General features: G+C 50.6%; 1 protein-coding gene across 5 annotated transcripts in view; it reads right to left on the bottom strand.

The window, feature by feature from the left end:
* GALNT15 (polypeptide N-acetylgalactosaminyltransferase 15) overlaps positions 1-11363 on the bottom strand; it is a 32468-nt gene extending 21105 nt beyond the window's left edge. For 3 of the 5 annotated variants that reach the window (XR_009448559.1, XM_059664030.1, XM_059664031.1), the window contains exons 1-2: positions 10178-11363; positions 1677-1843 (exon numbers count right to left, since the gene is read on the bottom strand). Coding sequence is in view for 3 of the 5 variants with exons in the window: in XM_059664030.1 (XP_059520013.1) it covers positions 1677-1843; positions 10178-10707 (697 nt within the window). In the remaining 2 variants the exon portion in view is untranslated. The other 2 variants (XM_059664033.1, XM_059664032.1) reach the window with 2 other exon arrangements.
* Positions 11364-14059: the final 2696 nt, after the last annotated feature.

Genomic DNA, 14059 nt, shown 5'->3' with positions numbered 1-14059 from the left:
TTCATTCTCTCCTCCACTGTATTAACAGAAACTTGCTTCTGTTCAGAGCACCTAGAAGCTCTTACCTACCAAGACTTCTTGCTGCTAGTAAGTAGCCTTTGGATCCAAAATTCTGGTAAAAATACACAAATAAGAGGATTCTGGAAAAACTATGGTTTTACCGAATTTTTCTAAACTTAGCTGGTCTCTGCCTTTTCACTCTTTTCCTGCCCAAAATATGGATGTGATGCCCAGAGGTAGAGCAGCATCATTGTGATTATGAGGCCAAAAGCCACACTCCACGTGTGGAGATGGAAAGCAGAAGGAGCTGAGGACAATGGAGGTAGCTCACATCCCCAGGGCCTTTGCCTCTACACACAAAGGAGAAGAAAAGTCTCCCCAGTTCATCAGCTGACGGGGGAGGGACCACAGGTGTGCTCTTGAGAGAACTCGGCCCCAGCTGAGGGTTTAAAGCAGTGGTTCTCAACCTTCCTAATGCTGCGACCCTTTAATACAGTTCCTCATGTTGTGGTGACCCCCAACCATAAAATTATTTTCGTTGCTACTTCGTAACTGTAATTTTGCTACTGTTATGAATCATAATGTAAATATCTGATATGCAGGATGTATTTTCATTGTTCGCGACCCACAGGTTGAGAACCGCTGGTTTAGAGACTCTGGGCACCTTCATCAGCCAACCCAACTTAGCCCAGGACCTCTCTTCCATCTGCCTACTCGGCAGCTGATGGGATTCAGTAACCTGGGCACTCCTGAGGCCTCTGGCTAATCTGACTCCCTGCCAGGGCCAGGCTGGCTGAATTCCCAGCATGAGGAACTTCGGAAGAACTGAGAGGCACCTGGCCACTCCGTCCTGTCCTCTGTCTTTCCCCTTAGAAAGCGCTTTGCAGACCTCACAAGTGCTTGGCTTCCCTTGGAGCAGTCTGATCTCCCCACAAGGCCAGGAAGGGCTCTGTAGGCCATTTAGTTGAGCCAGAAATATAGTCCTCCGGCCCCAGCCAAAGACTAGAGCAGTGGTGCTCTCAAAGTCTGGTCCAGAGACCAGCAGTATCGGCATCATCTGGGAGCTTGTTAGAACTACACAGTATTGAGCCCAATACCAGGCCCAGGAGCTCAGGTGGGCCCAGAAAGCAGTTTTAACAAGCTTGCCAAGAGATTCTTGAGAACCAGTGCCCTGGAAGTCAGGCAGGGGGTTCCTCTGTCTCCATCTTCCTTTAGGTACTCAGCCATGCCGTGGCTGGTCCCCACTCGTGAGTTTCCTGCCAGTGGAAACATTCGAGCAGAATCTGCAGGTTGGGGCTCTGGGCCTGACTCCGCTGCACTTGGCATAACTCAGCTCTGGTCAGTTCTCTTCTCTGGGCCCCAGTTTCCTCACCTGGGAAGCGAGCGGGATGGTGAGGAGGTCAGGGCTCGGGGGAGAGATCCCAGGGGCCCAGGCTGGAGCGACCTTCCCGAGACTCTCACCTTGCTCGTCTTCATCACGGTTTCTATCCTGTTCCCCCATTTCTGAACTGGTGGCCCCGGGGGCTCGGAAGTCATGAATTACCTGCACCTGAATTCTCATCTGGAGGTCCGCTTCTGGGAACTTCTCCTAAACGGGTTCCAGACCCCCGTGTTTGCATGGGGACCCCCCAGGATTCCCTCCCGCCTGGTGGAGCCTGGAGGAAGCCCACAGCCACCTTGCTGGCTGAGGTCGTCCACGAGGATGACCTCCTTCAGGAAGGCCCTGGGCGCCGTGTCCAGGATGCTGTGCACCGTCCTCAGGAGCGTGGACCAGGCCTCGTCGTGGAAACCGAGGATGACGCTGGCCGTGGGCAGGCTGTCCTCAGGGTGCTGCTGCAGACACCTGCAGGGACGACAACCGGGGACCATGGGGAGAAAGACCATAGAAAGTGTCCAACATCCTCGAACTCACTTCCCAGGCCCTGGCTGTGGCTGCTCCAACCACATGCTTCACCTCCCAACTCTACAGCTCTCCCTGAGTTTTCTTAAAATCCCCACACAGAGAGCCCAGGTCGCCCCCACAGCAGTGCCGTGTACCACCTCCCAGCCTCCCAGTCCTCGGAGCCCAAGAGCTCCTTTCCAGTGTTTAATCCATGCCTTTCTCAGAAGAGTGTAAAGATGGGAATGAATTGTCGTAGGCAGTTAGACAGACTTAAGCAGAGCAAGGGCAATGGGCCAGGAACAGAAGGTCACAGGATGCAAAGTCCCAGGTGCCTAGCGATGGACAGTCAATTGTAGGGTGCACCTCCCCGCAGGGTGACTTTTCCTCCCTATCGATAAGATCTAGGCCTCAGTTGTATTTCAGCTCCAGATAAGCAACAAAACCAGCATGGCTGACCTCTGGATCAGCTGCACTGAATAATGACCCCTGGCCTAGTGCTGACCAATCAATCAGTGGAGACCACAACTCTGAAAGGACACACCTAGAAAATGGCAGAATAGTCTATTGAGATCTTTGCCAGGGACGTCCCCTAAAATCTCCACCCTTAAAACCCTTAGGACAGAGGACCCAGTGTGCCCTTCCCTTCCCTTCCCTTCCCTTCCCTTCCCTTCCCTTCCCTTCCCTTCCCTTCCCTTCCCTTCCCTTCCCTTCCCTTCCCTTCCCTTCCCTTTCCTTCCCTTCCCTTCTCCCTTTCCTTACCCTCCCCCTCCTGGGCCCAGGCACATTACCTTTAGCTTCCTCAGTCCCAAGCTCCGAGGGCCCTTCCTTTACCTCGATAGCTTGTTTCCTAAGCCCATTTCTTGTAGGAATTACTTTGTCTACCCCTGTAATTTACCCAGTAAATGTTTTCTTATGGTTTGGGTCTGGACTCTGAGTTCTTTCCTAGCCAGAACCCAAGTATTGAGGTTGCTGCACCCCACCGGTCTAACCCCTGGCGCCATTCTCGCCGCCTACAGCAGAAGGACATGTTACCAATCTCTTAGAGCTGTTGTGAGGCCTACATAGGATGACGTATGTAAGTGTCCTAGGAATAGTAATTGTCACCCATTTAAGGGCAGGGACATATTTCTTTATTTTTGTATTCCTAAAACCTAGCACAGCACCGGGCACATAATAAATGTTTATTATTATTATTATTGAAGAAGGGACAAGGATTAGACATTTATGAATGTCAACAACGTGCCGGACACTGTGCTAGGCCCTTCACTTACTTAACTGCATGTTCACCCTATAATAAGTCTGTGGCTTGGGCTATTTCACCCCACTTTAGAGATGGGAAAACTGAGGCTCGTTAGAAGGCAGTACTCATTAAAGGCCACATTATTGATAAGAGGCAAAGCTGGATATTTCCCTTCAGAGCTGTCATGCACTTTCTGCTTTGCTGGCTCATGGCTGGATAGAAGGGGTGCACGGTGTTACCTCTGCCAGGAGGCTGGTTCCCTCCTTCATCCAGGTGAATAGGAAGCTCTGTACTTGCTTGGCATCGTGTCTGTTGAGATTTTGAGTGAGTCCACAGTATAACAACCTGATACATGGAGCTGGGTGTGGCTTGCAATTGTTCACAAAGGGCACTTCCCTAAAATACCTTCCCAAGAGACTTCTTTCTAGGTTTTAGCTGTTAAAACCACATCTCTCCTCAGAGGGGTATTTGCTTTTGAAAGGGGTTGTCTCAAGGACTCCAAGCTTCCAACATCTAAAGGCACCTGTGATGGTGGACCTGTAGGCAGCATGACAACCAGACTGGCCCTGCCTGAGGGTCTCCAGGCCTCAGGTTCTCTCTGCCAGGTGGGGGTGCATGGTCCCCCTGCTCTACCTGGGCTGCAGCTCTGCTGAGAGAATCAATGAGGCAGTGTGCACGTGACCATGGAGAGGAGCCATGGATAAATATATACTTTCATTGTTAAACAACGGGGCTAGCTACTTTCTTTGTCCTTCAACCAGATAGCTGGTGCCTATTTTACTACCTCAGTTTGTACACACACACCCACGTGTCCAAAGGCCCAGTCTGACCTCACTTGTCCATCTTCTGAGTGGCAGCAGGGGAAAGGAAAGATCTAGGGCTTTGAAATCGAATCAGCCTGGCTTTGAATCCTGGCTCTGCTGTCTACACCCCCTAATTAGCCAGCACAAGGATGCTGATACCCTTCTGCAGCCTGGGGGTGCTGCCCGGATTAAAGGGGATCATCCTGGCCCAAGAGAGCTGCTCAGGAAATGTTAGCTTTGTATCCTCACTCTCCCAGATCACGGGCTGTGTTTACGCACAGATGCTTGCCCTCTCTTCATGCGGCTCCAGGATCCCCTGTGAGCTCAGAAAACGCCTTTGGATGGTGACTGGAAGAGAGTGAGTCACAGCGTTGCACCAGATGGCCTGGCTGTGGCAGCAACACCCCCCGCCTTCCCATTGCCAGGCCACAGTAGAAAGGTTTCTGCACGGTTTTCTGAAGCTATTTTGGGGTTACTGACCCCCAGCTCCTACCAGATCAGCAGAGCGCCTCATTCAGGGGACTTCCATATCTCAGTTCTCAGCCCCCCATGTAACAGCCTGGCTGCTTGTCTGTGTCCCCCAAGCTCCTTGGGGCCGGGCTGGGTCTTGCTCACCTTCTCGCCTTTAATAACTGCTAAATAAATATTTGTTCAGTGAATGAAAGAAGACACCGTTCTTGCTCTCAAGGAGTGCGTAGGCTGGTTGCAGATACCAACAGGAGAGTAATACCTTACAGCCAATTGCCTACATGCTGGGGAAATGTGCAGCCCATCTTGGCTGCAGTTGATGTGGCTCCTCTTGGGAACACCAACTTCTGAGCCAGGCCCGGGGGACAAGGGCTGGGACCCAGCCTGGAGATGATCCCTTAGAGCAAAGGTAGAGATTTCTTTTTCTGCCAAGGGCCATTTGGATATCGATAACATCATTCTTGGGCCATACACAATTATCAACTGAAAAATTAGCCTGGTATTTGGCCAAACATTTAATTAACTCACCCCTAAAACCACATGATTTCGTGAGCCTATACGGCCCACGGGCCTGACATTCCTACCCCTGCCTTAGAGGGATGGACAAAGGAGCTTACGGATGGGCGAGAAGTGTGGGGAGGGCTGGAGCCTGCAGTTGAGGCTGATGCGGCCAGCCTGGCGTCCCCACAGTGGAGACAAGTCATGTAAGGGGCACAAAGTCCCCTCCTCTGAAGTCTCACAGCCCCTTTCTGAAGGGACTCCGCCATCCTAGTCTTGCTCTGATCCCGGCCCCCTGGAAATATGTAAGCAGTTGCTACGACTTTCCAGATAATTCCAGTGTGCCCCCGAGTTTGTGATTTATTTAGCAGCCCCAGGGGCAGAACATAACTGTCTGGTCAGAGAAAGGACAATGATGTGAAGCCCACAGCTGCCTGCTTCTACCTTTCTCCATCTTTCCAGCCCACTCCTGGGTCCTATGCCCAAGAATACGATAAGGGCAACTTCTGTTTGGACTTGAATCCTGGCTGAAAACTCATAAACATTTTGTCTGATTTGAGCTATAACCTCATGCATGGGTGTTACCTCCCTTTTACAGTTGAGGCTCAGAGAGGTTGAGTGATTATACAAAGTCACACAGGAAGAGGTGATGCCAGGATTCAACCCCAGGCCCACTGTTCCATGTGACTTTGATTTAGTCACAATGTGAGTATATAAACCAGGGTAACATGGGCCCAACCACAAACACAAGTTTACGAGCTGATGGAAGCAGATAGGACATTTATGTTCAAGTACAAAACCCCCGGTAAGCAGGGGGACTATCTTCCTCTCTGCTTCTCTTCTCTACTTTCCAATCCCAGCACTACTTCCTCCATGAAACTTACCAGAACTCTACTACCTCTCCACTCACTTTCACTCACTTCGTATACCAGTGGTTCCCCAAACTGTCTTGCATCACTTCTAAAAATTCAGATCTCTGGGCTCCAACTCGCAACTATGCAGTCTGCAGTGGCCGGGTCTGAAAACCTACGTTTTAAACAAGCAACCTGTGGGAATCTAACACACATGTAGTTTCGGGAACCGGTGGTGTAGCCCCTTACTAATCAAAAGTATGGTCTGTGCACCAGCAGTGCTGGTACCAACTAGGAGCGGGATAGAAATGTAGCACCTTGAGCCACACCCCTGGCCTGTCAAATTGGACCCTGCGTTCGAACCAGATGCCCGGTGATTCGCGTGCACCGTACAGTTTGAGAAGCACGTCTCTGTCCAACCTGCTCAGCATCAAGTGTGTCCTAGGTCCGCAGCAGCCGCCTCACCAGGAGCTCACAGAAGCCAAATCCCTAGACCCCACCCTAGACCTACTGAGTCCGAAACTGTAGGAGTGGAGGCCAGGAATCTATTTGGAGGCCACGCCTCTAGTTGTTCTAATGCAGCTCCCGTGTGAGAGCCACTGCCTGGAGGAGAGACCACAAAGCACTTTCTCCATCGGGAGCCTCTTTGATCCAGGACATCAATTGTCCTACGCTGGATGCCTGGACGATCAAAGGAGAGCTAAGCCTGGAAGAGTGCTGAGAGCTGTCAACCTTTGATAGCGGCATTGAAGGGCGGCGCCTATCTTAGTCCTCAGCCTGCTCCATCCTGGGCCCTTCTTTTTATTTCATCTACATATTCATGCCTGCCCCTGCCCCCAGGACCCTCTCCTCCGCACACACAGCACAGCCATCCCACTGTGTTTCATCGTGCCCCGTGATGAACCGCCCAGGTGGCTCCCAACTCCTCAGTGATAAACATACTCTGCTGTGTCTCCCTGTGGGACCGGTCGGTGTGAGTGCTCCTCATCTTATAGATGGAAAAACTTGAGATGCTTCCGGCCCGTGTGACTTGCCCAGAAAGTACAACATGGAGATGAAGAGTATGACTTTGGTGTCAGACACACCTGGTCACATAACCTGGCCCCAGTCCTTCCACTTTTCTGTGCCTCAGATTTCACGTCCATAAAACAGAGAGGATATTACCTACCTTATAGGTAATATAGACAAGCCATGAACATTATACAAATTAACACCATTTGGTAGAATCCCTCACACATAGTATGTGCTCAGTAAAGGTTCACTATAGTTTTACCTCTCCTTCCAGAGACTGCCTTTTGATCTTTTACACTGATTTTTTCTGTGTTGGTTCTGCATTATTGGGAACTCTCCTTGTGCCCCGTTTTCATTGACCTCCAGCAATGACCCCTACTGGTACTTAGAAAAGGCCAGGGCCTGTTTGGGCTTGTGGTGCGGGAACTGAGGTCAGCGGAGCTTGTCTGGGTTAGGAGTCAGGATGGGCTTGCGAGAAGCTCTGGGGTTGATGGTGGTTCATGGCTCACTACAGCAGGGGCAGAGCTGTGGGATGTCTAGTGTTCTGGTTCTGGAGAGAAAGCAGCAGTGCAGGGCCTGCAGATAGTAGGTGCTTAATATACATCTGTTCTTTTATGGGTCTATTTTGGCCTGGTTTTAAAGAGGTGGGAGGAGGGGAGTCCTGTCACCCTGGAGGGAGGGTGTGTGTGTCGGGTGTGTGTGTAGGGTGTGTGTGAGGGGCGGGGGTTGGTTATTGTCTCACCTTACAGAGAATCCCTTATGTGTTCTAGAGGGCTGCTGGGAAGGGGAGGCTCCAGTGCCCGAAGTGCAGCCAAGTCTTGGGCAGCACAGGCTACACGGACCAGCTGCAGCCAGCAGAGGGCGCCTCACACCTCCAGACAGAGCTGGTTGGGGGTGGGGGGTGGTCCTTCGAGAACCCTGGAAAGCTGGGGGTGATGTGACCAACTGTCCGGGTTTGCCTGGGACCTGTAGGGGCTTTCAGTGCTAAAATCAGGAAAGTCCCAGGCAAACTGAAATGAACTGGTTACCTGGCTTGAAGAAGCAACTTCTAAAATGGTGCGCACACACACACATGCACACATACATACGTACACATCACACACAACACAAAATGTACCCATGTTAGCACCACACACAAGTGCAGCACACACCCACACACTTCATACCACCAGCATGACACACGCAGCACTTTTATACACATACACAAGCCATAAATTTGCCCACACTTGCACCATACACACAACACATATGTGCACTTCACATCACATGCATAATACACACAGCACATTTGCACATGCACACATATACCTCTCACACAATACATCTGTAACACACACGAAGCAGATGCAATGCACACACTTGCACAATATACACACAAGCACATCATATACTTGGTACAGGCTCACAACATAACATACATGTACACACATAGCACAAAAAACATGAAAAACAAACATTGCAAAGCATACATGTATGTATGACACACGTGCATGTCACAACACATAATACATACATGTATCATAAATGTTGCAACACATATAAATACTAACTCATCCATAACACATACTCACATGATAGCATATGGCACAGCTTATACCTGTGCACATCACAACACATACACAACACACACAGCATCACATATTGTTCTACTCACATGTACTATGCACAACCCATTCAATATACATACAACATAATACACACACAACACATGCACACACACACACAAAGCACACACAACACATGCACAGAGACACACATAATGCACTCACAGATATGCATGTGCACAGCACATTTGCACAATGCAACACACATACACACACACACACACACACACACACACCCTTTTGGTAACCAGAGACCTCTTGTTTGAGGCAATGTTTCTTTTCCACAAAATGAGGATACTCATTCTTGCTCTAGGCCAGTGAAAACATGTATGAACAGAATTTTAAAACTATATTCACTCACTCAGCAATGATTTCTTTACTGTGTGCAGGGACCTGTGAGCTCACTGCATGGCAGGGGAAGCAGGCACTGAACAGCCAACACATCAATGCCCATTCAGCTTCAGATGTAATGAGTATGATGAGTTAACGCTCCAGAGAGCACAAAACTGCAAGGGGCTGGGCCTGGCTGGGCCTGGGAGTTTCCTGAAAAGAGCTTTTAAAGCCAAGACCTGAAGTCATAACAGCAGGGTTGGGATGAGGGGGAGGTGAGTGTGACACCCAGGCACACAGTGTACGGAGGCGTCACTCCCATGTGCTGTCTTGCATTTGCACAATCCTGAGAGTGAGTGGCCGAGTAGCCAGGCAGAGAGGACCCCATGAGGGATCGAGGAGTTCGTGGTCCTGCTCCTGCTCCCAACTGCTGCTCTACACGGATCCTCTCACTAGGAGGGGTGGAGGGGGGCAGGCTTGCTTCCCAGGAAACTCTCTGGGCTCTGGGAAGACCTGTGGCTTATAGGGTAGGGACCTATATCACCCACACTAACCAGCTGCATTGCTCCCCTCTCTGCAGCCAGCCTGGTGATGGTGGGAAGCGGGGGAGGAAGCAGGCATGTACAAGATGAGCCCATCATCTCTCTGGGCACAGCCAGCATGTCATCTCACTTCGAACCCTGCACCTAGGGTGAGGTCCCCCTGCCGGGTTAGATGGCATCAGTGCTCCCGGGCACTGGAATCGTCCCTTTATAGTCTAGTGGACCAAGGAGGGTGGCATAGAGTGGCGGTTCAGGCAGACTGGCCTGCTTTGGCACCTGCTGGCTGCGTGACTATGGGGAAGTCACTTGGCCTCCCTGTGCCTTATTTTCCTACCTATACAATAGGCATGATGGTAAGACTAGCACCCATCCAACAGAGTTATAAGGCCCTTGTAAGTTAATATGTGAAAAGTTCTTAGATTAAAGCCAGGCACGTGGCAAGACCCACCCACGTGTTAGCTGCAATTGCTGTTTTGATCCAAAATAAAATCGAACACTGACAACAATCATAATATTAAAACGGACAGGAGCCACAGTGTGAGAACTGGAAGGTGCCTTGGAGAACACCTGCCCCAGGGCCCTCTGCGTTCTGTGGATAAAGCTGCTTGACCTGCTAATCCAGCGACAGAAGGACTAGAACCCAGGGTGGGGAAGAGAAGGAGCAAGTGTGAGCTGCCCCCCCTCTGCTCTCTAGGAAGGTGGTTCTCACCTGGAGGGCTGGTTAGATAAGATCCCGGCACCCCACCCAGGGTTTCTGACTCAGGGAGGTCTGGGCGGGGCCTGAGGCTGCTTTTCTAACAGGTTCCCGGTGATGCTGCCGCTGCTGGTCCAGGGGCCACCCCTAGGCGCTGCCCTAGGGGCAGTGAGGCAGAGTGCAGAGCGCTTGCACCCCGCCTGTGCTGATAGCACCCCAGTACCTGGCAAAGGGGACGCAGGGGCCTTACTTACAGCGGATGCCGTACCTCGGGCAGCGCCCTCTGCAGGGGGGTGCGGGCGCTGAGCGTCTCCTCCAGGCTGAGCGTGGTCAGCGCATCTTCTTCAGATGGCTCCTCGTCCACCTCCTCCGCCCCCCAGTCCTTCTCTGCGGCCTCCTGGTCCAGCCTCCTGCTCGGCTGCTTGATGAACCGGTAGCTGCCACCTCTCCTGCCCTGGCTCTGGTTCCTTCGGAGCCTGGGTGAGGCCACGGCCATGAGGAGCTGATCCTCCCGCAGCGAGATCAAGGGCGGCAGGCCCTCCAAGGGCCCGTACTCTTGGTCCTCATCCTCGGACTCCAGCACCCATTCCTGGGATTCCCCAAAGTCCAGGCGGTACCCAGCGTCAGGGCTGTGCTGGGCGGCCTGGGCCGTGACGGCCTGGTGCAGGGCCTGCGGGGGAGGGTGCAGCACAGCCACCATCAGCAGCACGCCCCCCAGCATCAGGAAGGGCAGCAGGAACTGCAGTCTGCATGGTCCGTGCCTGCATCGCTTCCTTAGGAGCATGTTGCCGGAACTTGCCAAATGCAACAGGTCATGTTCAAGTTTGCTGTCGCCTCCTGCCCCAGGATCTGTGAGCTTGCAGCAGAACCGGGCTCCCGGTTCCACCTGGAAGTTTCTGGACAATCACTTCACCTGCTCCTTTGATGCCGTCTGCCATGTACCAACAGCGTGTGTAAGGCCAGCTCCCACTTACACAGTCTGAAAGCCTCGGGACCCAAGGCCCACCCCGGGTCCTCTCTGCGTGGATTTTCTTTAATTGCCTTCGAAAAGCCCATTCACGGGGACTTCAAATTAAACTGTTTGGCCCCCTTTTCTCCTTGGGGAAAAAGCAATGATTCCATTCTGCTCAGGTGTCTAATCCCGTGTGTTTCGTTTCCCCCCTTGCACGAGTGGTCAGGTTGCTATGCGATGTCCGGGGGGAGCTGGTGAGTCCTCCCTCCAGCAGTGCTGACAGCGGTGGTGCTGGACGCTTCAAGTCAGGTCAGATCAACAGATGAGAAGCCGGCAGGCAGTGCCTGATTTCCTTTCACACATAGCTCCGCGCAGCCCTCTGCCAGACACAGCCCGAGCCAGGCATGCGCCTCGCTCCTGGTCCTAATGCCCTCACTGTTCCCAGGCTCTGCACACCCCATGGAACACAGCTCCAGAGGAAAATTAAAGTCGTCACTGCTAGGACCAGACCCAAACAGAAACATGCCAGGGGCACAGATTTGAATCCTGTTCCTAGGAAGACCTCTTGCCCCACCCACAGGGGCAGGAAAGAGTATTCCCTCCTGATTTCAGAAAGGCTGCACATGCAAAGAGCTAGCTGTCCACTTGCACCCTCAGCCTCCCACAGGTGATCTGTGAAGCTAGACCGGACTCTCCCTACCTTCCCAGACACAGCTGTTACCTGTTCCTTCTGAAAATGAGGAAAGCGAGGGGGGGGGGGGGGATGCTCCCCTGCCCACAAGAGCATCTGAATGCCTACTATGTGCTGGCCACTGAGGGGGATTGCTACTGGAAGCAGAGTGGCATGCTCCTTCATTTGTAAAACTTCATTCAACCAACAAATATTAATGAGCACCTACCATGTGCCCAGACTGTTCTGGGGACTGGGAGTGCAGCAATGAACAGAACAGACCAAAATGTGTGCCTCCTGGAGCTTATATTCTAGTGGGAGAGACAGATAATTCATTAAAATCTACAGTGGGTTAAATGGTGGTAAGTGCTGAGGAAAAAATATATGTAGCAGGGAAAGGGCTTGGGAATCATGGGCCAGGGGTTGGAATTTGTTATGGGGTGAGGCCACAACGTTAGTAACAAAGAAACAGAATTTCTGGAGGATGAGGCCCAGAAATCAGGATTTTAAAAAGATTCCCAGGTGATTCTAATGTGCAGCCAAGGTTGAGAACCACTGCTTTAGAGTTTGCATCAGCCCTAAAAGAACTCCACCCAGCACATAATCATGGGATGGCAGTTCAAAGCTGCCCTAAAGGAAAGGAAATTCCCAGGTGGTCCCATATACCAGTCAGGTTCCAGGGGCAGACCTAAAGGCCCTGCAATTAGAAGCCACACTCCAATAAAGCCTCTCACTAACTAGTAGCTTACTCTTTTCCTCTCGGAATCCCATTTTTGATTCCGAGTTTCTGTTGCTATGTCTTTAAGTTAACGAATCTCTTCTTCTGTAGTATCTAATCTGCTATTCTTCCCATCCCATGCATTTTGCATTTTTCATCTCATACACTCTAATTTGATCTCTGGAACTTCTTTTTGGGTCTTTTTTATATCTCCCATGGCTCTACTTAAAATGTTCAATCTTTTCCCTGCTTTCTCAAGCATAAGGATTGTAATTATAACAATGGTTTCAATGTCCTTGTCTGCTAATACTATCATCAGTGTCATTTCTTGATCTGTTTCTATTAATTTTTTCCTCATTATGGGTCACTTTTTACTGTTTCTTTGCAAGCCTTCTAATTTTTAATTTGGTGCCAAATGTTGTGAATTTTCTCTTGTTGGATGTTGGATATTTTTGTATTTCTATAAATATTGTTTAGCTTTTTTTCCTGGAAGATAATTTACTCACTTGGACACAGCTTTATTTATTTTTTTATTATTTTTTTAAAATCTTCACCTGAGGCAATTTTTCCATTGATATTTAGAGGGAGTGGAAAGGAGAAGGGGGACACACAGAGAGAAACATTGATGTGGGAGAGACACATTGATTGGTTGCCTCCCTCATGCACACCAACCAGGGCCAGGAGTCTGCAACTCAGGTATGTGCCCTTGACCAGAACTGAACCCTGACCCTTCAGTCTGCAGGCCCATGCTCTATCCACTGAGCAAAACCTGGTAGGGCAGCTTGATCTTTTGAGCAGTTTTTAGTTGAGGGCCAATTTTTCCCTCCTACTGAGGCAAGAACCTCCGGAGGACTCTGCCTGATTTCCCATGAGGTTTTCTACTCTGGCTGGTGGGAACACTATTCCCATCCCTGTGGGAACACTATTCCCATCCCTGTGTGAACTCTGATTCTTCCCTTCGTTCCTTTAGGTAGTTATTTCCCTGGCCTTGGGCTGTTTACTGGTATGCATGCTCTGATCAGAACTCATATGAAGGCTAAGAGAGACCCTTGCAAATCTCTGGAGCTCTCTCTACGCACAGGTCTCAGCTCTCCAGCACTTTGCCTTGCACATTCCAACCACCATGGCCTCCCCAGTCTCCCAGCTCTGTCTCCTCAACTCAGGGCTACTCCACCTGGGTGTGTCCTTCCTGCACTGCAGCCTGGAAACATCGCCAGGCCATGCGCTAGGGAAATCAGAGGACTCACCTTGTTAGTTTCCCCTCTCCTGGGCATCACTATCCTGCGTTACCTGATGGCCAATTCCTGAAAACCACTGTTTTATATTTCTTCTTGGGTTTTTAGTTGTTGCTCAATTACTTGAGGAGGAAAGCACTTCTACAATGTTTTCTTCATTTGGGGTTCCCTAGAAGCAGACTCTGGGATATCGTTGATCCTCCTGAATTCTGTATTTGTGAATTTGCCTACTTGCTACAATATATTTGCAACCTCAAAATCAATATTTGTGTCACTTTCACAGTCACTTTCAGACATGCACAGAGCAACAAGAATATGAGTTACCACATGTGCACATTCCCAGCTGAGGTCCAACAAGGCAACACTCTGCTTCCTTATTAAGTTCTTTTGTTGTAAACAAGGTCCTTTTCGCCTTCTATTTAGTGCATGCTTCTTGCATTTTTGTGCTTTGTGTTGGTCATTTTACTGTTTAAAATGGCCATCAAGTGCATTGCTGAACTGCTGCCTAGTGTTCCCAAGAGCAAGAAGGCTGTGATGTGCCTTATGGAGAAAATACGGTTG

Source organism: Myotis daubentonii, chromosome 14, assembly GCF_963259705.1.
Source record: "Myotis daubentonii chromosome 14, mMyoDau2.1, whole genome shotgun sequence".
NCBI lineage: Eukaryota > Metazoa > Chordata > Mammalia > Chiroptera > Vespertilionidae > Myotis > Myotis daubentonii.
This window is presented reverse-complemented; position numbering and strand designations above follow the sequence as displayed.